The 27,261-nt window shown below is 38.4% G+C and overlaps 1 protein-coding gene across 6 annotated transcripts in view; it reads right to left on the bottom strand.

Annotated features, from left to right (window-relative positions):
- Positions 1 to 2,953: 2,953 nt before the first annotated feature.
- LOC105481137 (LanC like glutathione S-transferase 1) overlaps positions 2,954 to 27,261 on the bottom strand; it is a 45,206-nt gene continuing 20,898 nt past the window's right edge. For all 6 annotated transcript variants that reach the window (XM_011740474.3, XM_011740470.3, XM_011740471.2 and 3 more), the window contains 7 exons: positions 24,064 to 24,271; positions 10,473 to 10,608; positions 9,787 to 9,933; positions 6,900 to 7,082; positions 5,375 to 5,551; positions 4,546 to 4,618; positions 2,954 to 3,415 (listed from right to left, as the gene is read on the bottom strand). In XM_011740474.3, coding sequence (XP_011738776.1) covers positions 3,339 to 3,415; positions 4,546 to 4,618; positions 5,375 to 5,551; positions 6,900 to 7,082; positions 9,787 to 9,933; positions 10,473 to 10,608; positions 24,064 to 24,271 — 1,001 coding nt within the window. In that variant the 3' untranslated portion in view covers positions 2,954 to 3,338. The remainder of the gene's footprint in view (positions 3,416 to 4,545; positions 4,619 to 5,374; positions 5,552 to 6,899; positions 7,083 to 9,786; positions 9,934 to 10,472; positions 10,609 to 24,063; positions 24,272 to 27,261) is intronic.

Raw genomic sequence — 27,261 nt, forward strand, 5'->3', positions numbered from 1 at the left:
AGAGAAAAAAACCTTCAGTTGCCATTGAGGGAAAATATTTCTCAAGTTTAAACCAAACCAAACAAACAGCACATGATGATATATAGTCCTAATAAAATTTTATTGAGAACCAGTAAGTCAAATCCTTTACAGAACATAAAAATACATACGATCCCAGCCTTTCCCATTAAATGACAATATAACATTTGGGCAGTTTCCCTGAATATCCCAAACAGTTTGCTTTATAATTAGAGAAACAGTTCATCTACAGCTCAACAGTACAGAAAACACAGGAATGAGGTGCTCTTATTTAGCGGAAGCAGAAATGAAATTGTAATTCAGTGTAAATAATAAAGGACTATAGATGAGTTCTAGTAGCCAAAGGAGTAGATGCGTAAATAGTCACTCTTTACATTTTCTATTTCTAAAGTAGCTAGTAAAAGGCAGGACCATCATAAGATCAGACAAAAATTAACCTGACGACATAGTAGCAGAGTATGTCTCTCAATTCAGTTATTTAGGAAATGTTAATAAAGAAAGTAACCCTAGATCCACTTTTACCTAAAACTCTACCTACCATGAAGGTTTTTGATATTCAAATAATTGGAACTGACATGAACGATAAAAAGAGAGCCACATGAATCAGGATTAAAGACTGACAACTCAGGCCACACTATAGTCCATAGTTATCTATGGAAATAGTCAGGATAGTAATAATAATAGTCCATGGCATCTATGGAAATAGCCAGGATAATGTTAACATTTTTTGCAAGATGAAAAGTTAACTATTTGCAATTTCTAAATTACTATAGAAACAGAAACATGTGACGGGATAAATGAACACTGCTTGGTTATTACCTAGTCCCTGTACAGAGATAAGAGATGGTATTGAGTTTTCTAGGAAGCAACTTCTGGGAAGGATTTTTACCAAGAAGAAAAATATCCAAGAGAAAAATATAACAGAACTAGAACTGAAACAATGATGCCACTACCTTTTAAAACTAAGAAGCCTAGTATAAAAGTTTTAGTTACTACCATGTTAGGGGATTGTCTCAGCGTTGTAGGCTTTGCCTGAGTTTAAAATCCCATCAAAACTTTTTTGCTCTTAAGCATAAATACAACAAATAGCATACATATAAAATTGTGCCAGTTTAATAAGTTTTCAAAAGCTTAAAACAAACTTGAATTGTGTTTGTGTGGATGAATTTGCTAGCAGATGACTGTACCTAACCCATTTATGCTGGGGGTTGCAATTTTTTGTGTGAAAAATCAGACCTTGGCAATGACTTTGAGCAGTAGGATGTAAATGACTCCCACAAGCTTAGTGTTCCAATAATGGAACACTAGGCATAAATGGGTTAACAAGAATCTTAATTGAAATGTTCTTCTCCCTGCCTTGAAATCTTCCTGGGGTTAAGTATTGCTATCACGATACTTGGAGAACTGTGATCAAGTCTCCTTTGGCTCAAAGAAAGTGTTCCTTTCCCTTGCTTAGTAACGTAGCTAAAAGCATAGGCACAGTAGAGTAAGACATTTAACTAAACCAAATGAGCTTTATTCTTTCAGGTTGAACACCACAGACAAAGGCAAATTAGCTTTGCTGTGCACTACTTTTACTTCTTACTGTAAGTGCTGATGTTGCTGACTGAAAGCTCGTGTCACAAGAAAGGCAGAGCATGCACACGCTTACCAGTAGCACTTCAGCAATCTGAGAGGCACAAGGTAGTGCCGACTTACACAAGTCAAGAAGGAGGAAGCTGATCTTGAAATTGAGCAGTGGGCTGCTTTTTAAATCCTACTGCCAGTGGCCTTTAAAGGGTCGATATCCAATAATACTAGCTCTTTTGGTGCTAAACAGGAGATAATAGGAGACTGCTACCTGCAGGAACCAGCACACACTCAGTAGGGATTTGGTTTGAAGTTCCAATAAAAATAGCATGTTTTTGTCACCAAGAGAGCTGTGAAATAGGCACATTTAAAATACTTAGACCCTGTTATTTTAAAGCTACAATTTTTTTTTGCAAAATCAGTTGCAAAATCTCCTTTTGCAAAATCAGTTGCAAAGAGACAAAACAAGCCAGGCAAAGGCAGTATTGGAAGGAGGAGGAGTAAAAGCTGCTGAGTCAAAACATTTGTACGGGATTTGAAGCACCAGGGAGTCTTTATCTACTACAGAAAACCTGATTCTGTGGTCTCAGAAACTGATGAATTATTAAGCCTAGGATACACAAAGATGCATTTGTTCTAAGCATGAACTCTGGATAATACCTCCTCAACAAAAAGCATTTGTATTAAAAGCTTAGTGTTTTTGTTCAAGTTATTGGTTACATAGTATTCCCTTTCTCATCCCCCCTTTTTAAACCGAAGTAGAATACTGTACTATTTAGTGAAAAGATCAAAGTTCAGATAAATTGATAAGAAGGAAAATATTTTATGGCTTATACCAAAGAGTCAGCACTAATGCATAGTCACTGTAAAAAACTCAAAGTTTAGAAAGTCAGTCAGAGTGGGCTGAAATCCTAGGTCAAAGCATACTCATACATAGAAAATTAGCTTCCTGATCTTAAATGAATACTGAAATAGTTCCAAAAAACCCAGATTATTTTAGAGAAAACACAAACTGTTATTGTTAGCTTGTCTTGAACTAACCTTCAACTCAGAATTTTCACAATGATCATCACATTTTATACATTTTTGATTAAAAATGTTGGCTTCTGAAGCCTGTATGCCTTGCTGACAAAAACAGGCAAATCTGAAAGTATGTTTACCTCTAGTCTAAACAGGCATCAAGAATTTTAAAAATGATATTTAGGTCCCAAGTCCAGATTGCAATTCTTGGAATTTTTCTCCTGGAAGCATTTAGTTATATTTTTGTCCCTTTCAAAATGAAACACCTAGAGAAAAGCAAGTCATAAAATTGTTTGCCCTCCAATTGGAGGAAAAATATTAAAGAAAAGTGAAGTGCAATACCCAATAATAGTCACATATTTATTTTTATCTATATTGAGTTTCTTTTAAACATTTTTAGAACAGTAACAGATGGTTATATTCATAAACTTAAATAAGATTTCCTCCAAGTTCTGGAACATATGTATACAATCTCAAAACACTGTACATATCACTCACTCTCCCTTTAGGAAGAAATGGAAATTAAAGTTAAAAGACTTCCTTGGATACTTTTAAGTAAAAGTAAATGATAATGGAAATGAACCGAATGAAAGACAAATTCTGAAAAAAGCTACCAAAATCAAGTCCACAGTTTGACTCTTTGTTTCCTTGGAAAGCAACGAAAGCACTTAGCTTGGGTTTGAATATACAGAAAGGGTCATGCAGTGAGTTACAGGTGGCATGCTTTCCTTTCAGAGTTCAAATGCAGGGAACCTGGCTTTTGTGGGGACTAGCAGGTCAGCCAGGAAATATATTGTTCCAGCCATTCCTGAAGAAACAGAAAGAGGCAAAAGTTATTATACCAAATGACTCCATTTCACAGGATGGCTTTTTTTTCCCTCCAAATCTTTATAGACAAAACAAGTCAACAGCATTTCAGCCTATTCAAACACACAAACATCAACAAAGGGTGCCCACCCGTGACAGCCTCGTCCCTAAGGTCTGGATCAAGGCCATACTGGAGGGGAGGGTGGGGATGTCCTCTTGGCCCTCCTCCTTCAGCATCCTATGGCTTTTTCCCCACCTCACTGACACCCCCCGAGAGCAGTTACAACTCTGCAAAAACGAAGGATGGCTCCATTTTTAACATTAACAACATCACAATATTAATGGCAATGATTTAAATGAAGTGTAAATCTATGTTTACAGACATTGTAGTTCAACATTAGATCACTAGTGAGGTGCTCAGCCTTATATACCAGTAGAGGACTGGAGAGAGAATGGAGTCAGGTAAGTTCAAGTCACAGCCCTGCCATTTACCAAACGTAAGCTCCTGAGCCTCAGTCTCCTCGGCTGTGACATGAAGGTAGTAGTGCCTGTATGTTTTTTGCTGAATGATTTATGATGGCATCTGCAAAATGCCCAACATGTGCCTGGCTCCATAAAAGGGAGTCACCTGATGACTACCAGTATTGGGACTGTGGTAGCACACGTGCTAATTGATTTTTTTTTTTTTTTTTGAGACGGAGTCTCGCGCTGTGTCACCCAGGCTGGAGTGCAGTGGCGCGATCTCGGCTCACTGCAAGCTCCGCCTCCCAGGTTCACGCCATTCTCCTGCCTCAGCCTCCGAGTAGCTGGGACTACAGGCGCCCGCCACCACGCCCGGCTAGTTTTTTGTATTTTTAGTAGAGACGGGGTTTCACCATGTTAGCCAGGATGGTCTCGATCTCCTGACCTCATGATCCACCCGCCTCGGCCTCCCAAAGTGCTGGGATTACAGGCTTGAGCCACCGCGCCCGGCTGCTAATTGATTTTTAATATCGATTTAGCATATTAGGAAATAAAGTAGTTTAAGAATAATTTAATTTTTTGATAAAACTTAAATTCAAATACATTAATTAGCAAGCAGAGAAGTAGATGCTGATATTATAAGGCAAATAAATAAAGTGTACAAAATACCTTCAAAGAGAGAGAAAGGGGTGTCTGGTGTTCTGCATCCATGTTCTCCATACTCTAAGCACCATTCAGCAAACTGAAAATGAGACCAAGTTAAATTAGTATAGTGATTTCTTCCAGACACCTCCCGAAAGTTAAGAGGTTGTCTCTACAAATTACTCTGAAAAGTCAAACACTACCTTCACATCAGAGAAAGGAGATTAATGCAGAGTAAAGGATGGTCTGAGAGAGTACACAGCATGGGAGGAATTTAATGAGCTGTCTGAGTCACGTATCTCCAAGGTTATTTAAGAAGAAAGGCACTAAATCACCCTACGTCTTTATTTTTTCTCCCATAAATGCTGCTGAGTAGAATTATGTCCCTTTAAAGGAATGCTAATTTAATTGAAAGGTTTTTGAAGGTTTTCCTTAAATAACTGTATTTGTTATCCAAGACCTATGATTTTAGGGATAAATGGATTAAATCAGATGAACTAGAACCCTTTCTACAACCTCCTGGGAGACCTGCTTTTTTTTTTCTTTTCTTTTTTTTTCAAGATGGAGTTTCACTCTTGTCACCCAGGCTAGAGTACAATGGCATGGTATCAGCTCACTGCAACCTCCGCCTCCCAGGTTCAAGTGAGTCTCATGCCTCAGCCTCCAAAGTAGCTGGGATTATAGACACCTGCCACCACACCTGGCTAAGTTTTTGTATTTTAAGTAGAGACCACGTTAGCCAGGCTGGTCTCGAACTCCTGACCTCAGGTGATCCACCTGCCTCAGCCTCCCAAAGTGCTGAGATCACAGGTATGAGCCACCGAGCTGCTTTCTATTTGGTGGTTCTGACTCTTACCTTACAGGCCCTATACAGGTACTTCATATCCTGCGTGAGGTTGTAGAGTGTCAGGAAGGCATAGGCATTCCCTGCAGCACCGTGGCACAGCCCATATCCCTTCTTCAGCAACCCATATTGCCAGATCACATCAGCACACTGATAGGCATCACAGAGATACTTTTCCTCTCTGAATACCTGCAGAGGCAAAGGACATGCATTCTATTATACGGGATATAAAAGAAAGTTCCATTGATACTCCTTCCTGACAGGTAAGGAGGAGAGAGGGAGATGGCTTGGCAAGAAAGGATAAAGGATTTAGTGACAGAGGGATGTGTTATATTGCTAGTGACAATTACTAAAATCTACTAGTTTGGCTCTTTGTTTTTTAAATTGTGCATGACTTTGGTATGTACAGTCTAAGTTTTCTGTGCATGTGTGTTTATGTGGATGTTACTGAGGAAGCAGCATTATTTAACTTGCAACTTGCTGTTAGCATGAGTGACTTTCCAAAGAACACATGCTCTCTTCTTTGGTAACTATGATGTCCTCTTCACTATTAGGAAGTTTCTTTAAACACTGGAGAACAACTGTTCTTTAGGAAATATGCAAATTGAGTATAAAACATTAGATTTTGTCAGAAAAATAGAGATAGACCTTTACATTTTTTACGGCCTCCTGTATCTTCATCAAAGACTGAGGAAATATTCTGAGTAGGTATTTTTAATAGCTCATTGCAACTTAAGTGTTCTTAAAAGTAGGATAAGGCAGTTTAAAAAGTTTTTCCAGTATTAATGTGTCTAATTCTCTGAAATGTAGAATTTGATACACTGGCAGCTTATTTATGAGATGCCAGTGCCCAGCAATAATCTGCAGAGTTGTAATTTGTTGATTTGGCACCAATGGTCATAGACATCTTTTTTTTTTTCTCAACTACAAATCTCTGATTGCAGTTCTGTGAGGGCATGCTTTTTATTAGTGTTATTTATGCACTACAATGGAATCGTACAATATTTGTCTTTTTATATCTGTTTATTTCACTTAGCATAATGTTTTCAAGGTTCATCCATGTTGTAATATGTATCAGAAAGTCATTCTTTTAATAGCGGAATAATATTCCATTGCATTGTGATATGTTCCATTGTATATATATTTTCTTTATCAATTCATCTCTTGATGAATACTTGGATTATTTTCACCTTATGGCAATTATAAATAATGCTGCTATGAATGCTGGTGTACAGTATCTGTTTGAATCCTTGGTTTTGGTTCATTTGGGTACACACCTAGGAGTGGAATTGCTAGACAATATGCTGGATCATAAACAATATCTCATTGCAACCTAAATGTTGTTGAAAGTAGGTTATGAAACCATGCCTGCTATGGTACAGAGAGATGGTGAGAATGAATTATAATTCATTTAGCAAAGTGATCTTAGGTCCCACAAGAGATTTATTTATTGTTCCTTTATGGATTAGGCTAAAACTAATTTTAAATTATAAATTTTTGGTTATTAAAAATTTTTTTTCAAAAATACACACAGTACCTTATAGGCCTGGATGAGCATGTAGATGACCCCAGGGGCGCCATGGCACCAATGGACAAGCAGATCTCGATTATCACCTATACACGGAGGGTAATTGCCAGAAGGGAACTTCAGCTGGCAGACGTAGTCTACACTGGGCTTGACCAAACTATGTAACTTCCCTTGGCTCACTTGAAGGCTGGGCTAAAAATGAGAAGGAAATTATTAGTTCTGCTGAAGCAAACAAACCTTCCTAGGTCTCAGTATATTTAAACCAGAAAAAAAGCATGGCTAAGAGGAAATGGAAGGTCATTAAGAGGTTTTGGATTTCATTCAATTTTTCCACCTATTGGATGCCTTTATTTTAATCTTTTGTGATTTCATTTAAAAACTTTAAACAGTGGGACAAAGTAAAATTGGGTTACTAGCTAACTCTTAGGGTCTTTTGAATATATTGTTTTTGTTTTTTATTTGAGATGGAGTTTCACTCTTGTCACCCAGGCTAGAGTGCAATGGTACGATCTTGGCTCCCTGCAACCTCCATCTCCTGGGTTCAAGTAATTCTCCTGTCTCAGCCTCCCAAGTACTTGGGATTACAGACACCTGTCACCACGCCCGGCTAATTTTTGTATTTTTAGTAGAGACAGGGTTTCACCATGTTGAACAGGCTGGTCTCCAACTCCTGACCTCAGATGATCCGCCCGCCTCAGCCTCCCAGACTACTGGGATAACAGGCGTGAGCCACTGTGCTCGACATTTTGTATATATTGTTTTTCAATATTGTTATCTACATACATATAAGTAATTTTCCAAAGTCAACACCTGAGAATGTGAGTGTAAGAGAAGTTTCCCATGGTTTCCATATATAAAGCAAGCTTTAAAAGTCACAAAGGGATGCACTAGACAAACCAAGCATGACTTTCGTTATTACATTTAGAGAGGAGATAGGTGGTATTTTCAATAGAAAAAGGATACTAACAAGTTAAGAGACCTGGAATCTAGATTCCAAACTATAGCATGCCTCTAGATCAGGTCTGTCTTTTTGCAGAGGATTTAGGACCGATCTAAATGCCACATTATTTTGATATAACAACGTACAGATCCAAAGGACATACTGACATAAAGCATATGAGCTACCATTTTTGATACATGTTTTAGTTTCTCCTTTTGGTCCTGTTCTTAATTCAATGACTGCTAATGTCTTTAACAGAGTCAAAGTGCTGTTATGCCAGGCAAGGTGTGGGGCATGTGGTAGTAAGGGGTGGCAGTGGTGTGAAGCACAGGCAGGAGGTGGTTGTGGTGGGGTCAAAGTAATGTTGACAATACGACTTCCACAAGATTCTGAAAGTGCACTGAGTTATTTAAAAGACAGATTTCATTTTATACGAGGAACAGCATTAAAGCTCAAAGTGTTACAGTAGAATGAGTGGACTCTCTTCAAACTTGCAGCAATTACCCAACATAACCTAAAAATAATGATGTTTAATTTTATGTTAATGAAGGGGTACCTACTAGAATAGACTTTCAGGATTAAAAATTAAATCATTTCGTATAGATGATAACCTGCAAATGAAAAAATCAATACTTGGGTTTTCAGATTTCTTACTACAGCTAACACAAGGAGACAGAGTATGTCTCATGATTATTTGTTTAAATGAAAGTTTGATGAGGCTGTCTAGTCACTAACTATGTCTCCTGATTATTTGTTTCAATGAAAGTTCAATAAGGCTGTCTAATCCTCTTTGGAGAGGGCCTCTAATATGTTTGATTCTAACTAACCTTGAAACTTCAGAAGACTCTTCTTTCCTGAAAACTTTAGGAATCTACATTTACTACTGGGAATAGAGAGGAAGACATGCACCAGAAAAATAAAGAAATTTAAGTCTAAATGTCAACATCCTAATTATATAACCTCTAATTGAAAAGTGTAGAATAAATACGCCAGTTAGTCTCTGATTGCCACTAACACTCAATGTGTGACTCTGCATTCAAAAGTAATAATAACCTTGAGTTTTTCAGTTTTGTTGTCCTTGTTTATTTATAGGTAGAGGGCAGGTCCAACACTGATCTTGCATTATAAGAGTCAGCTACTCAAAGAGCTGGTAGTATGTATATCCAAGCACTCCTGCTGAACACGTGAATGAAACACTTTTATATGACAGTGTGCCTTGGGAAGGTGACAGGGGTACCTCTGCTGCCATCAAAAATCAATTGCCATGAATTCTTATTCATAAGTGCCAATTTCTCTTTAAGGAGTGCTTCAGAAGTCTCCCAAAATGATGCCCTCATGAGAAGTCCTCTTCTGATCTCTCCCAAGTTATGTTTGCTGCAGTAAATGCTATTTGTCTTTAGTCTATTTGACTCTGGTTGATGTGCCCCAATAGTGTTAGATCCTAAGAACTGTTGGGCAGAGCATATTCAGCTGTTTTACAGGTAAGTAAAAGTCTCCTCAGCTTTGCTCTCTAAGTTAGCATTAGGCAACAAGCACTCATTTGTTTTCTATTGATTTTGTTCCTATGACTGGAATTTGTTGGAATTAGTTGTGCCTTTTAATGTGGAATAATATTTTTAATTCAAAGCACTGGCTGCAAGAGCAGAGCAGAGGTGCTTCATGCAGAACTATAGGTCAAAATACTTTAGTTTGCACAAGTGATGCTAAGTGGGCAAGTAGGGTAACCTGTAAATCAAACTTCATCTCAAAATGCAAGGCCTTTAATGTTTATACATTTTTAAAGGCACCTTCGTAAACATTACTTTTGTTTGTCTAGGTCAAGTTAATTACAAGGAGAGTACTGTAATGCAGAGGTTGACATAATGACAAACTAGAACTAGAACATCTGTCTTCTCACCCATGATAGTACATGGGTCAGGAAGGACATTTTAAAGTTCCACCACAATCACTCCTTACCTGCATCAGGTAGTAATAAATTCCAGCCAGGCCATGAGCAGCCCCTACATAATATTCCTGGTACCATTCATACATCAGTGGAGACTTTGCCGTGAAGTTTCTCTTCCTAGCTAGGTTTTCTCCAGAGGTTAAAATTGTTTCACAAATCTGCAGAGAGAGAACCAGTGAACTGAACAATAAACCTTCCTGGAGGAGGTAATGACTTTTTTGCTAAGGGGTACTGAGGAACACGACAAATTAGACACTAGCTTTCAGCCAGGGAAAGGCACAGTTTAATTCTTCATCAGAGAGTGGGACTATATTCAGCCTAGAACGGGGAGGGCATAGAGGAGCGTGAGCTCTTTGCATTACAGTTTACAAGAGTTCACCTGTCAAAAGCATAAACTCCTCTAGGCACCACCAAAGCAGACCCTCCATTTGGGAGGTGAAATTTGGCTCTAATCTTCTTTGGAGAGGACCTCTAAATTCTGAAATGGAGCAGACTGGCCTTCTGACTGAGTCAGAAATGTTTCCAACAGCACTCCGTAGGAAGCTATTGGTTCTTGGACTGTGCCCAACCTTTAGAGGTCCAGATACACCTTCCTTTATTTGGAATGTGCTAACTGGAGAGACACAAACAATAGTTTAGGCAGACAGTAAGTAAATGGGATCCTAAAGAGACTCCTAAAAACACAAAAACGTGGTACCTGCTGAATATGGCTTTGAGGAATCTTTTCCACTCCAAAGTTCTTATTGACAAAAAGAAGAGCATAGATGTAGCCTATTCGCCCATACAGCATTTCATTTGGAGCATGAGGATCAATCTTATTTAGATGAATTAGCCTAAAAATAAAAATACATGCCCAAAATAATTTGAAAGGAATCAGGTATTGATGTATACTTAAAAATGGTACATTGAAAAAATAGACATGCACATACAATATGTGTTTATACATACATAATATCTATCTATAGAACAGTTACGGTTCACAGATTAGCCCCCTCCATTAAATTTCTTCACTTAACAATGGAACTGACAAATACATTCATAAAACGAAAGAATACGAACGTATGGCTGAGGTTATCCGAAATCTCCCTAGTTCCTCATGGAGGCAGGCCCTAAGGTGAGTATTTTAGCAGTTGGGGTCAGAGAAGCCAAGAACTGCTGGCTCTGAGGCATTTAGCCCAGAGAAGGGACTAGGTTAACAAATGGCCCATCACCTCCTTCCTTGGTTTATTTCTTAATGTGTCACCAGGCCTACCTGAAGTAGGTCTCATCCACCACAGTCAATAATACATGTAATTTTTTTTTTTTTCTTTTGAGACAGTTTCACTCTTGTTGCCCAGGCTGGAGTGCAATGGCATGATCTCGGCTCATCGCAACCTCCACCTCCCAGGTTTAAGCACTTCTCCAGCCTCAGCCGCCTGAGGAGCTGGGATTATAGGTACGCACCACCACACCCGGCTAATTTTGTATTTTTAGTAGAGACTGGGTTTCTCCATGTTGGTCAGGCTGGTCTCCAATTCCCGACCTCAGGTGATCCGCCTGCCTCAGCCTTCCAAAGTGCTGGGATTATAGGCGTGAGCCACTGCAACCGGCCAATACATGCAAATATTAATAGCACAGAGATGTCAGTCAGGTCTCCATCTCCTCAGTCTCCCAGCCTTCTAGTTCTCCTCAGAAATCACCATGGTTACCATTTTTTTGTGTGTGTATTCCTAGATTTTATGTACACATAAGCATAGATATACATATTTATAAATATTCTACAGTTTGCTATTTAACAATACATCTTGACAATGATTCCGTAACAGCACACAGAGTAGTCACGTTCTTTGTAATACTTGCATAGAACCCCAATGAATGAATGTATTATGGTTCATTCAGTCCCTACGGATAGACTCAGTTCAGCTTCTCAGAAAAAGTTACTTTCAGTTCTGGTTTCAGGTAAGATGGAGTAAACACGCTCTGCACCTTGTTTCTCCCCCAAAATGTGGCTCTAAAACCTGGACAGGATAGAGCAGCTATTTGCGGTCTCTGAAAAGCAAATAGTAACACACAAAAAGAGGAAGAGGACAGGAATCTGAAGTACCACCAAACCAGAAGGTGAGTTTACCGTTTTTTCTCTCTGGTATTCCCCTGGTCTGAACTCGGTATAGCCCAAAACCCAAAAGTAGGCACAAGTAGGCTGACAGAGACCCAGAGGAAGCCCTCTAGTGCTATCTGAACAAAGAGAACTCCTAATATCAGAGAGAATGGGTTAACCCTCCATTTTTCTTTATTTTCCTTTTCTCAGTTCTCTTGTGCCCCAACCTACAAGCAATCTCATGTTGGGAGCAGGTATGAAGGCAAGGGGAGCCCTGGGAGCCTAAACTCTGAGGAAGGGAAACCTCCCCCCAGATTGGAGGACCTGCAGTCTCAGGAGGGGACTGTAAGCCCCCATTGCTTTACTTCTCTGTCTTCCACATCACCTGGCCCCAGATGCATGCAGTCATAGATGTGGCAGAGCAGGGTCATCAAAGCCCCAGCCTTTTCATCAGAGACCAAAAAGGGAAGCCTCAGGAACCAGCAAGTAGGGGAGATCACAGAGGGAAGTCAGTTTAGGAAAGTAACTGTATTTGGTAGTTTGACCTCTGAGAATGAACCTTTTTCCCTTTTTGTGGGGAGGGGAGTGGGCAGCAAATATGATAGGGAAGAAAAATGTCCTTGCTATTTTAGAGTTTTTGTCACATGAAATTTTGAAGTGCATCTCAATCATTCCTCAATTAGCCTATAAATTTGATATGATCCCATTTAAAACATTTTACTTTTTGGTGAAACTTAACAAAATATTGGCATAAAGATCCAATGACACTCTGGAAAACAGTAGTAATGAGACGACATTAGCCCTAACAAATGTTATCAGGTAGCTTAGGACACTAAATCTTTGTTCTTAAAATTTTTCATCTGTGAAATAAATAGTCCCTTCTGGTTTAGAAGTTATCTTGTTTATCTATATGGAAATTTACTTTTAAAGTAGTTAAGTATAAGCAGTGTGCCGTGCCTGTGCATGTCTGTCATCTAACTTCAGTCTATACACTAGGGATGGTTAATTAGCATTTGAAGTAACAAACATCAGGTCCCTCCAACCCCTGCCCCAAAGTGATGTATTTGAAGCACTCTAAGCAGGAGTCAACATTCAGAGGCACTCAGCACTGAAGTGCCTCTTTTTCATATAGGAACTTTATCAAAATCTACACCAGAGAATTTGTTGTTATTAAGGATTGACAGAAAATGGTTTTTCATTGGTGGAGTGAGTGGTAAAGATGGGCTGGAGGTTTGGGAGATGGCACGGGCTTTCCCACTCTTTCATGAATAAAGTCTAAGAAGGGCTTGAGAGCAATGTGACTTTCTCCAAGCTACAAAAACAGGGTAGGAGACTGTATGTATGTATGTATGTATGTATGTATGTATGTCTAAATAGTATCTTCTTCTAAAGAGTACCTTCTTCCTAAAGTGTTTGCACATTTGGCAGAATTGGGCACCCACATGTGCTTTCATTTGAACATAGTAGGTAGGGGTATAGCTGAGGGGGTCTACAGCCTCTACTGCCAAACAAAATCCCAAGCAAACAGAAACCTAACAATTGTTACCACCAGGCTATAGATACAGTGAAAACATCCTAGCTCAGCAGGGAGGGTAGGTGTGAAAGAGAACAGTCTTCCTTTCCCATTCCCTCTCCACTACTTCCACACGCTTGTGGTGAGGGGAGGAGAAAACATTTAAAATGAAGAGGATAGGTTTGAAATAAGCAGAATGAGATGATTTTAGTGAGTGAAAGTGGCCGACAGTTATGAAAGAAAGACTGAGAGAAACTAATGAAGGAGTCTTTAAGGGAACTTACTCCTCAGCAGGAAAGGGGTGAAAAAGCATGGCTAGTTGCAGTTAGTGAAAAGGTTTAAATTTTTTCATATTATACCCTCATCAAACTGAGGCAACTCAAATTAGTTAAATATGCAAATGCTGGCTCGTCCATTTTTTCTTCTACAAATATAGGCAATAATTCATAGTGAAACAGTGGTTATCTTAGGAATAGATACACTAAGAAATAGATAACCAAGAAACTTGGTTAGAGGTTTCTTTCCTTTTTCTTCTAATACATTTTCTTGTATACTTTGGCCTTTTTAAAATAACAGGGCTTAAGGATAGAATCATGGGCCATTTTGTTTTCTACTTCGATACCACATATATCTACACACACAGACTCCCTTAATTTTTAAAAGAAATTTTTAATTTAATAAAAATTTTAAATGTTTAAAAACATTTATTAAGAATTTTTTTTCTCATGTCAGAACTGGGAGCTCGGTAATGTTGGGGCCATAAGAAAACAAAATCTGTTTATTAGATACAAACTCAACTGTTACAGTAAACAATGAATGTCTCAAGTTTTGATATGAACCTATTTTTAATATAAATGTGTCAAAGTGTATAGAATTTCAATATAAAGTAATTTTGATTTACTTTTGCAAAGATTGAAAGAACTATGCAAAACAATTACTGTAATTTTTTTAAACACACGCTGCTCTATGGAAGTATTACACAGAATTACTGCATTGATTCCAATGATATTCCAACTGAAATAAAATATTTGAACCACTGCATTAACTCCATTCCTTTTTTGCCAATGTTATGACATTACCACTAGGTGGCAATATATAATTAGCATTCTATTTACTTTGCAGCCAAACACATTTGCATTTGGAACATTCAAAGTAGGTAGCAAATACCTTTCAAATATTTATTTAAAATGAAGTACTGCTCAGAGCATCTTATCAAAACAATACAGTTTAGGGTAATAAAGGAAGTATATCCCTTTTTTTCTGGATTTGAATTCAAATCGCTAAAATTCATTAGTTGGGTTCGATGATTAGTAGGATTTAACTGCAAGTTGTGCATGCTACATTCTCAAGATAAAATAAAGAAATGACATCACTGATAAGTCATAATGGTTATTTTATGTGTTTTCAGAAACTCTCAAACTAACAAGCACTTTGTTGCAGCTTCATTTATTTGTTTTGATATGTTGATATTAATGCAACCCAGAAGAGATAAGCAAGTCACTGAAATGTCACTGAAGGAAGAATAAAGACACACAAACAGGATAGTTCTGTTCCACTCCTCACAGTACTTCCTCAGGATGTTACTGGGGAAGAGTTTTTTGGCCTTGTATTTTCAAAAGGTTTGTAACTTTTAAAAACAGATGTCCAGTCTCTGGGTAGGGCATCTCTGAAAAAAAGGCAGCAGCCCCAGTCAGGGGCTTATAGATAAAACCCCCATCTCCCTGGGACAGAGCACCTGGGGGCAGGGGTGGCTGTGGGCACAACTTCAGCAGACTTAAACATTCCTGCCTGTTGGCTCTGAAGAGAGCAGTGGATCTCCCAGCACCGTGCTCGAGCTCTGCTAATGGACAGACTGCCTCCTCAAGTGAGTCCCTGCCCTCCTGCTTCCTGACTGGGAGATACCTCCCAGCAGGGGTCGACAGACACCTCAAACAAAAGAGCTCCGGCTGGCATTTGGCGGGTGCCCCTCTGGGACAAAGCTTCCAAAGGAAGAAACAGGCAGCAATCTTTGCTGTTCTGGAGTTTCCACTGGTGATACCCTGGCAAACAGGGTCTGGAGTGGACCTCCAGCAAACTCCAGCAGACCTGCAGCAGAGGGGCCTGTTAGAAGGAAAACTAAGGAAAACTAACAAACAGAAAGGAATAACACCAATATCAACAAAAAGGACATCCACTCAGAAACCCCATCCAAAGGTCACCAACGTCAAAGACCAAAGGTAGATAAATCCACGAAGATGGGGAGAAACCAGTGCAAAAAGGCTGAAAATTCCAAAAACCAGAATGCTGCTTCTCCTCCAAAAGATCACAACTCCTCACCAGCAAGGGAACAAAAGTGGGTGGAGAATGAATTTGACAAATTGATAGAAGTAGGCTTCAGAAGGTGGGTAATAACAAACTCCTCTGAGCTAAAGGAGCATGTTCTAACCCAATGCACGGAAGAGAAGACCCTTGAAAAAAGGTTAGAGGAATTACTAACTAGAATAACCAGTCTCGAGAAGAACGTAAATGACCTGATGGAACTGAAAAACACAGCATGAGAGCTTTGTGAAGCACACACAAGTATCAATGGCCAAATTGATCAAGCAGAAGATAGAGATAGAAGGTTAGAGAAAAAAGAATAAAAAGGAACGAAAGCCTCCAAGAAATAATGGACTATGTGAAAAGACCAAACCTACGTTTGGTGTACCTAGAAGCGACAGGGAGAATGGAACCAAGTCGGAAACCCTCCTCAGGATATTATCCAGGAGAACTTCCCCAACACAGCATGACAGGCCAACATTCACATTCAGGAAAGAGAGACCACCACAAAGATACTCCTTGAGAAGAGCAACCCCAAGACACATCATCATCAGATTCACCAAGGTTGAAATGAAGGAAAAAGTGTTAAGGGCAGCCAGAGAGAGGCTGGGTTACCCACAAAGGGAAGCCCATCAGCAGCAGCGGATCTCTATGCAGAAACCCCACAAGCCAGAAGAGAGTGGGGGCCAATATTCAACATTCTTAAAGAATTTTCAACCCAGAATTTTACATGCAGCCAAACTAAGCTTCATAAGCAAAGGAGAAATAAAATTCTTTACAGAGAAGCAAATGCTGAGAGATTTTGTCACCACCAGACCTGCCTAACAAGAGCTCCTGAAGGAAGCACTAAACATGGAAAGGAACAACCGGTACCAGCTACTGCAAAAACATACCAAACCGTAAAGTCCATTGAGACTATGAAGAAACTGCATCAACTAAGGGGCAAAATAACCAGCTAGCATCATAATAACAGGATCAAATTCACACATAATACTAACCTTAAATGTAAATGAGCTAAATGCCCCAATTAAAATACACAGACTGGCAAATTGGATAAACAGTCAAGACCCATAGGTATGCTGTATTCGGGAGACCCATCTCATGTGCAAAGACACACATAGGCTTAAAATAAAGGGATGGGCTAACGGAAAGCCAAAAAAAAGCAGGGGTTGCAATCCTAGTCTCTGATAAAAGACTTTAAACCAACAAAGATCAAAAGAGACAAAGAAGGCCATTACATAATGGTAAAGGGATCAATGCAACAAGAAGAGCTGAATATCCAAAATGTATATGCACCCAATACAGGAGCACCCAGATTCATAAAGCAAGTCCTTAGAGACTACAAAGAGACTTAGACTCCCACACAATAATAGTGGGGGACTGTAACACCCCAATGTCAATATTACATCAACGAGCAGAAAACTAACAAGGATATTCAGGACTTAAACTCAGCTCTGGACCAAGTAGACCTAATAGACATCTATAAAACTCTCCACCCCAAATCAACAGAATGTACATTCTTCTCAGCACCACATCACACTTATTCTAAACTTGACTACATAATTGGAAGTAAAACACTCCTCAGCGAATGGAAAAGAATGGAAATCATAACAGTCTCTCAGGCCATACTGCAATCAAATTAGAACTCAGAATCAAGAAACTCACTCAAAACTGCACTACACAGAAACTGAACAACCTGCTCCTGAATGACTACTGGGTAAATAATGAAATTAAGGCAGAAATAAGTTCTTTGAAACCAACGAGAACAAAGATATAACGTACCAGAATCTCTGGGATACTGCTAAAGCAGTGTTTAGAGAGAAATTTATAGCACTAAATGCCCACAAGAGAAAGCAGGAAAGATCTAAAATTGACACCCTAACATCACAATTAAAAGAACTAGAGAAGCAAGAGCAAACAAATTCAAAAGCTAGCAGAAGACAAGAAAAAAGTAAGATGAGGGCAGAACTGAAGGGGATAAAGACATGAAACAACCCTTCAAAAAAATCAATGAATCCCGGAGCTGGTTTTTTGAAAAGATCAATAAAATAGACCACTAGCTAGACTAATAAAGAAGAAAAGAGAGAAGAATCAAATAGACACAACAAAAAATGATAAAAGGGGATATCATCAGTGATCCCACGGGAATACAAACTACCATCAGAGAATACTATAAAAACCTCTACGCAAATAAACTAGAAAATCTAGAAGAAATGGATAAATTCCTGAACACATACACCCTCCCAAGACTAAATCAGGAAGAAGTTGAATCCCTGAATAGACTAATAACAAGTTCTGAAATTGAGGCAGGAATTAATAGCCTACCAACCAAAAAAATTCCAGGACCAGATGGATTCACAGTCGAATTCTACCAGAGGTACAATGAGGAGCTGGTACCATTCCTTCTAAAACTATTCCAAACAACAGAAAAAGAGGGACTCCTCCCCAACTCATTTTGAGGCCAGCATCATCCTGATCCCAAAACCTGGCAGAGATACAACAAAAAAATAAAATTTCAGGCCAATATCCCTGAAGAATATCAATGTGAAAATCCTCAGTAAAATACTGGCAAACCGAATCCAGCAGCACATCAAAAAGTTTATCCACCACGATCAAGTCAGCTTTATCTCATCCCTGGGATGCAAGGCTGGTTCAACATATGCAAATCAATAAATGTAATCCATCACATAAGCAGAACCAATGACAAAAAAATATGATTATCTCAATAGATGCAGAAAAGGCCTTCAATAAAATTAAACATCCCTTCATGCTAAAAACTCTCAATGAACTAGTTATTGATGGAACATATCTCTAAATAAGAGCTATTTATGACAAGCCCACAGCCAATATCATACTGAATGGGAAAAACTGGAAGCATTCCCTTTGAAAACCAGCACACGACAAGGATGCCCTCTCTCACCACTCCTATTCAACACAGTATTGGTATTTCTGGCCAGGGCAATCAGGAAAGAGAAAGAAATAAAGGGTATTCAAATAGGAAGAGAGGAAGTCAAATTGTCTGTTTGCAGATGACATGATTATATATTTAGGAAACCCCACCATCTCAGCCCAAGATCTCCTTAAGCTGATAAGCAACTTCAGCAAAGTCTCAGGATACAAAATCAATGTGCAAAAATCACAAGCATTCCTATACACCAATAATAGACAAAGAGCCAAATCATGAGTGAACTCCCATTCACAACTGCTACAAAGAGAATAAAATACCTAGGAATCCAGCTTACAAGGGATGTGAAGGACCTCTTCAAGGAGGACTACAAACCACGGCTCAAGGAAATAAGAGAGGACACAAACAAATGGAAAAACAGTACATGCTCATTGATAGGAAGAATCAATATTGTGAAAATGACCATACTGCCCAGAGTAATTCATAGATTAAATGCTATCCCCATTAAGCTACCACTGACTTTCTTCACAGAATTAGAAAAAAACTACTTTAAACTTCATATGGAAATGAAAAGGATCCCACGTAGCCAAGACAATCCTAAGCAAAAAGAACAAAGCTAGAGGCATCATGATACCTGACTTCAAACTATACTACAAGTCTACAGTAACCAAAACAGCTTGGTACTGGTACCAAAACAGAGATATAGACCAATGGAACAGAACAGAGGCCTCAGAAATAACACCACACATGTACAGCCATCTGATCTCTGACAAACCTGACAAAAATAAGCAATGGGGAAAGGATTCCCTACTTAATAAATGGTGGTGGGATATCTGGCCAGCCATATGCAGAAAACTGAAACTGGACCTCTTACTTATACCATATACAAAAATTAACTCAAATTGGATTAAAGACTTAAAAGTAAGGCCTAAAACCATAAAAACACTAGAAGAAAACCTAGGCAATACCATTCAGGACATAGGCATGTGCAAAGACTTCATGACTAAAACACCAAAAGCAATGGCAACAAAAGCCAAAATTGACAAATGGGATCTAATTAAACTAAAGAGCTTCTGCACAGCAGAAGAAACTATCATCAGAGTGAACACACAACCTACAGAATGGGAGAAAAATTTTTGCAATCTATCCATCTGACAAAGGGCTAATATCCAGAATCTACAAATTTACAAGGAAAAAAAAACATAACTCCATCAAAAAGTGGGCAAAGGATATGAACAGACACTTTTCAAAGGAAGACATTTATGTGGCCAACGAACATATGAAGAAAAGCTCATCACTGGTCATCAGAGAAATGCAAATCAAAACCACAATGCGATACCATCTCATGCCAGTTAGAATGGCGATCATTAAAAAGTCAGGAAACAACAGATGCTGGACAGGATGTGGAGAAATAGTAATGCTTTTACACTGTTGGTGGGAGTGTAAATTAGTTCAACCATTGTGGAAGACAGTGTGGCGATTCCTCAAGGATCCAGAACCAGAAATACCATTTGACCAGCAATTCTATTACTGGGTATATACCCAAAGGATTATAACTTATTCTACTATAAAGACAAATGCACATGTATGTTTACTGCAACACTGTTCACAATAGCAAAGACATGGAACCAGCCCAAATGTCCATCAAAGATAGATTCGATAAAGAAAACGTGGCACATGTACACCATGGAATACTATGCAGCCATAAAAAAGATGAGTTCATGTCCTTTGCAGGAACATGGATGAAGCTAAAAACCATCATTCTCAGCAAACTACACAAGAACTGAAAACCGAACACCGTGTCTTCTCACTCATAAGTGGGAGCTGAACAATGAGAACACATGGACAAAGGGAGAAGAACATCATAAACCGGGGCCTATCGGGGTGGGGGACTAGGGGAGGGATAGCATTAGGAGAAATACCTAATGTAGACGACAGGTTGATTGGTGCAGCAAACCAGCATGGCGCATGTATGCCTGTGAAACAAACCTGCACGTTCTACAGATGTACCCCGGAACTTAAAGTATAACAAAAAAAGAAAGTAGAAGCATAAGCAATGATTTTTACAAGCCAAATAATAGGTAACATTTATAAGCACATTTTTAGTTTAGGTGCTATAATTTATGCTAAGTGATTTCCATAAATTATCTCCTATTTTACAGATGAGAGACTGAGGTTTAGAGTAATTTACCCAAGATCATATAGCAGGGAGTGCAGCTGGAATTCCATAGCCCCCAAAGCACTCACAGCCCCACACTGGCTATATAGGCTCCAGGCTTCCTTCTCCAGAACCTACTAAATAGCCTTTTAAAAAAATAGAAATGTGGTATATACATACAATGAGTATTACTTAGTCACTGAAAGGAACTAATTTTTGATACATTCTATAACATAGATAAATCTTGAAAACATTATGCTAAGTGGAGTAAGCCAGACACAAAAGAACAAATGTATAATTCCACTTATATAAAATATCTAAAATAAGCAAATTCATAGAAAAAGTAGAATATAGGTTACCAGGGGATGAGGGTATGGGGGCATGGAGAATTACTTTTTAATGGGTACAGAGTTTCTGTTGGAGTAATAAAATATTTTTTGAAAATAAATAGTGCTGATGGTTGTACAACATTGTGAATATAATTAATGCCAATGAATTGTACATTTAAAAATGGTTAAACTGTAAATTTTATATTATGTATATTTTACCACAATAAATATTTTTAAATCCCTTTTCTGCTTATTTAAAAAAAAAAAAAAAAGATGTCCATTACTGACTTGTCACACTACAAGAAGGGAGGGTATACATTTCTGGACCAGGAAAGCCACCGTGCTTCATCATCCTAAGTACTGGCCCCAAAGCACTATATATGTCAGGTTAGCCATCTAATTGGGAACAGGCCACATACTCTATTCATGTTGTGGCACCGATACGTAGAAGTGGGTGGGATGAAAACAGACACACACCCTCCTTTTGGGGAGTTATAGATCCCTTTAAGAAAAGCACAAATGCTCTCTCCTTGCTGAATATAATTTGGAGGTTTTATACACTTCCAGAAACCCTAAGATTCTCAGAGGCCCAAGGTTAAGAATATGTACTACAGGGAAACACTGATTTCCTTGGATTTCAGTTTCTTTAAGGATTAGACTTTTGATGATCTCAAAGGACCGTTTGGTCTCTAAAACTTAAAAGTTATGATTTTGAAAGAACATTATATTAAGAAAATGTAGAAAAAGCAAGCTAGCTAGAACATGATGTTGGCAATGAAGCACAACAAAGGCAGTACACAGAGAATGTGAGTGTGGGATCTCAAAAGATCTGTAAAATGAGAAAAGTTTAGTAAAAAGTTAAAGGAGGTTTACTAAACTGATATGAAATAATTTTGGATTTCTTGAAATTAAGTCAAATTTCTAGATTTTTCCTTTGAAAAGATAAAGCAAAGTCCGTAACTTACAAATCATTCTAAGTCATTCTTTTTCTGTTTTATATAAAAGAAAAAATCTGAAAAAATCAAAGCTATAGCCACAAATAGTGTATTTTCCTATTATATTCACACACTATATTTTTAACCTTAACAAGCCTACTGGCTATAAATACTGTTGAAATGTCAAAATTTAAAAAGGTAAATGACAAAAACACCTTTAGTACCAATATACCAAAAACAAAAATCTCAGCATACTCTTACGAGCATTTTAATACACTAATACTGATATTGTGCCATTTCCCAAAGAGTGTGTTAGAAATAGGCCCTCAAGATTTCATGAAGAAGAGGGTTGTATAGGTGAGTTAAGATTGGCAAGTGCTGCTCCCTAGAGTTGCTGTGTTGTCCTCAGGTATATAAGCTGCAGAAGACTCTAAGCAGCCGGTAAAGACACATATTTAATTTTGTTTAATTAGTGCTTTGATACAAATTCCCATCTGTTTGAATCTATGAATCCTGGTCTCATTGAACACATTAACATTTCTCACACAGCAAACTATTAAAATTTGGCTGCACGTATTTTGGAAAGGCTGGCATTATATATAGAATATTGGGAGCACTACAATTTGATTTGATGGTACTTAACAGTGATTCACTGAATGAGAATATCTTGTGGACCTCTAAAGCAGTTGTTGGCTGATGGCTTTAAATATCAGCTATGTAAAAAAAATTAAAAGGTAGTCTCTGTGTTTCACATTTCGGTGAGTATAGAACAGTTTTTGCATTGGCAAGTCTTATGCAAGTCAGCTACTATGGAAGGAACACACTTTAATTAAACCTTGGGGGAAATCACTGTTTTGTTTCATCTTTCATTTTGGTCGAGCTTGGTGACAGGTTTTATATTAAAAGCTTCTCAGCTCTGGAATAATGGAATGTTCAGTTATTTTCCTCTAGACGCACTAAGTAATGTGTTTTAAAGTTATACTATGTAATGTCTAGCCCCTAAGAAATGTAGCATAGGCATGTATTTAAAAAAAGGTGTTTTGAAGTATATGTCAATTCAGACAATGATCCAATATGATGATTCCCAAATCATTATGTGTGGAACAAAAGACTCCCACCCCCTCTTTTTGTTACAATTTCCAGTGGAAAAAGTTAGTTACAATAAGAAAACATCACTGTGTGGGCAAAGATTGGGAAAGAAGGGATATATGCATATACACACACATGCCTAAACAATAGGGGTATAAATCATTTCTTTTTTGAATATAGCACTATCACATCTTGAAAAGTCCAAAAAGCCTGTTGTTGAAATATACACCAGCAAACAGGGTAAAGATTAGCCAAGGGATCCTAGACAAACTAAATCGGTGATGGTAATGCCATCCTAACAGTAATCTATAAGAAAGAATAGTGGGAGTCAAACACCATGGTCAACTCGGGGACGGTCAGTGGTTAAAACGTTGCTGGAGTGTTAGCACGCGCAGTGGGAGCCTAAGAGCAATGCATGCAGAGTCGCGTGGCAGCCAGGGTTCTTAGAACTCTGAAAGAGTGCTTAATAAACTCTGGTAAGGCAACAATTATAGCCTATTAGTAAAAACATTTAATAATTCTTCATAATTCACCAGCTTCTAGTGGACCACTATAATTTATACCAAAATGAAAATCAGGATGTGCATGTCACTGCCTCTAAGAAAGGCCGTTTTGAATCAGTTTGTGGTCCCTTAGAAGGACTCTCTCAGCCCACTTGTAGGAATTGAACTGCATTTCCTTGAATTACAGATCTTGGATAGTACTTTGGATTAGTAATCATATGTTCAGGCTTTTGACCTCACATTACTGAACTGATGTTTAATCTGGAACATGACAGTGTCTTATATCTTGCAATAAAATAGGGATTATATTTGTTGTTCCTTCACTACAACACAGGAATAATATGAGAATTGATTAAATGACAGCAGTGAGATTTATCTGCTAAGAGAAAAGTAAACTCACTAGAATGTTCTTTTGTTAACATATGCAGAATTAATGCATAATGATGTCTAGAAAATAACCCTCATGTAGAAACACGATTACCGTGTGATGCAATCTTCTGCCTGCTTCTCATTGTTCATCTTGTGATACAGCACAGCAGCCACTGCCAGGGGGCCTGCATCCCCGCAGAGGAAGGTGATGGAACGCTTGGTTAAGCAGTTCAGACTTTGCTTGACATAGCCATGTGCTAACTGTAGGTAGGCAGGGTCCCCAAATACATCATAAAGATGTAAGTAAAGCACAGCAATACCTGAAAAACAAAAAGAAAGCAATGTAAAGATGAGGAAAGGCAGTTATTTTATTATTTTGGCATGGTGTCTACTCAGCAGTGATTCTTGATAACCTGTAGCAAATATATTAATGATCTGGAAGTTTGGGTGACTTTAATTCTAGGCTCAGCTCTATTAGTAAGCAACTCTACGAACCAGCATAAGCCAACTACTTGACCTCAGTTTCCTCATTATGACAACTCTATTAAATAATAAGGTCTCTAAGGCTTTGGCCAATAAAGAGACACACAGCCTATTATTAATCTTTGTTGTACTCTGGTTATTGTGTTAATGTATTCTTCTTGATGGTGAAATGAAGTGTCATTAAACTAGGGTTCCAAATAAATGTAATCGATTCACTAATAATTAATAAGAAATGGTTTGTCGTGAACTAAAGAAATTCAAAGACTAGTGAGTGAAAACTTCAATTTCTCTTTACGTAAAAGTTTGGTTTGTGAGTGTGTGTGTGTTTTTTTTTTTAGTGAAAAGGTAGTTAATGTAACCAAATCCCCTGCCCCAGTATCCTTCCAAGCAGGGATTATAAGAAAGTTATTTGATAGCTGAGAAAAAATATTCAACCCCTTGATTTTTTTCTCTGTCAAGGACCCACCTACTTTGGTAACTGTAATGTAAAAGCCACCAATGACTTTTGCCTTGGGCTTTACTCGATCAGTTTCTTACCCTCTTCTTGAAGCCTGAAATATGTAATAGAGGCACTGTCTGCATGTCCTGATTTCAAATGCCTGTCACAGTGGAAAGAGCCTTCCCTCTGAAGCCAAATGGTCTCAGGGCAGACTCAAAGATGTGGAGTAGGAAGCCTGCCTGCCTGCAGCATTTCCAGAAACCCATTTTTTCCCTTAAAGTACATTTTCCATCTCATTTGCCATTTTTAGAAGACACAGAACCTCTGTTTAAATTTAAATTAATAGAGCCAATCTCTTCACAGATTTCAATGCAGTAAAAATGCTGTCTGCAAAATTACTTTCCACTGTACTGAGGACAATTTTAAATTTAGATAGTTTTCTCATTTTGCATGGGTAATCTCCAAAGCTTTGTGCTACAGACAATTCAATTTCACATGTATATTAAGGCCAAATTTTCATTTCCTGCCAAAGTTAATAACCTTGACTGCTCTTTCAAAGTGGCTTGGTGTTAGTAATCCCAGAAGTTGATGATCAGATGCACTAATGCTTAAGGTTTGTAGACAAGTGTACAGAACCTTGTGTGTAGGTAATAAAAAAAAAATCCCCTTTTCACAAATGGCTGATGTCAAGAGCTTCTTCTAAAATTAGGTCCTTAATAGGCTTCATCTCCATCCATATCACGCATCTGCAGGTGATCCATTTAAACTGTTACCCTTTCATTTTGCCCTGCTATTCCCATTGCTGCCTGAACTCTCCTAATTAAGTTATGTAAGCACCAAAGCCAGATAATGACATGATGGAGATCTGAGAAAATAAAAAGTGATTAAATACAAGCCCAATGATTGTTTTCCTTTCAGACCTTTGTCTCTCATTAGCAACAATTCCTCTTGGCTTAACTATTTAACAAACAAAACCTATTAAGGCTTGCAATTGTAAGATTTGGTGTATTTCTCATGAAAAACAGGTAATCATTTCTCAAGTCTCACAAGAATACATTTGGATTAAAACTTTCTTTTTGATCGGCAAAGAATTATCTTTCTAGTTTCTGGGATTCCACAACCTCAAGTTCCAGTTCTCCCCTACCTCTCGTGGGCCTCTGGATCTGTGAATTTTGATAAGCAATCTTCTGCAGATGATAGTTTACTGTGTCTACATTCCCTGTCACAGAACATCCATAGAGGAAAAGGACTTTAAGTGGTGAGTGCTGCTGCCAATTAGAAAAAGTTTCCTGCACATGCTTATTATAAATCAACCCAGGTCAGGAAAATAAGACAAAATGCATTAAGTCACAGACATTTAATGCCTCATCAGTATTTTATGTAATAGAAAACAACAGAATGTGTCCTAATAACAGAAAAAAGGGGGGACTGCTTGTGGCCAAATGTCTTAAACCTGATCTTTATGATCCTCAACCCTTGACAATAACCATGCATATACCACCACCTCTGAATAAATACCAAAGACTCGGGGATGGTTGGCAAGGTGGGAAATAAAAACACAACTTCAGGGGCTTTGCAGGGAAAAATCACCCAGTCCTAATACATACTCGTGGGCCTGGCTTCAGTCAATGCCTTAAGAAATGCCTTCAAATGCAATGTTTATCAAAATATATATGTTCTTCATGGAAAAAATTATACAGCACTGAAAGACTTAATATGCAAAACACCAGTCCTCTGGTTCACTGTGTTCCTGCCTTCCAGAGGCAACCATTTGCAACAGTTTCAGCCATTTTCTCTAGTATCTCTCTATTTCTAACAATATGCTTATGTGCTATCTATTAATTTTTCTATGTCAGACATTTCTGACTCATATTCTACTCTAGAAAATGAGGCGTTACCTCTTGTGATGGAGACTGCTAAGTGGTTTTCCAAATGTATCTCACCTTTCTCTCAACAATAATGCCCTGGATTTTAGCTGGGTATGTTCTTCTGGCTGCTAAGAACAATCTTCTTCATAGCTGGGTATGGCTATGTGGCGAAGTTCTGAACAACAGGATGCAGTGGGAGTAGTGGAGGCAACTTGGGAAAATGTTCTTAAAGGGAAGGCACTGGCCATTTATTTCCTTTTCTACTTTCTTCCTGGCTGGAATGCAGATGTGATGGGGCAGCTAGAGCAGCCATGGCCTAAGGACCGTGAGTTGGAAGCTCTGTGCTGAGGGTGGTAAAGTTTCAAAGATCAAAGCCACCTAGATCCTGGCAGACTGTGAAGCTGCCACACCAGTCTGTGGATTGCCTACTTACACAAGAGAAAAATAAACTTCAGTTTTGTTAAAGCCACTGTTATTTTAGATGTATTGTACTGCCATGTCCTGGTAACCCTAATCCTAG

Source organism: Macaca nemestrina, chromosome 11, assembly GCF_043159975.1.
Source record: "Macaca nemestrina isolate mMacNem1 chromosome 11, mMacNem.hap1, whole genome shotgun sequence".
Taxonomy (NCBI): Eukaryota; Metazoa; Chordata; class Mammalia; order Primates; family Cercopithecidae; genus Macaca; species Macaca nemestrina.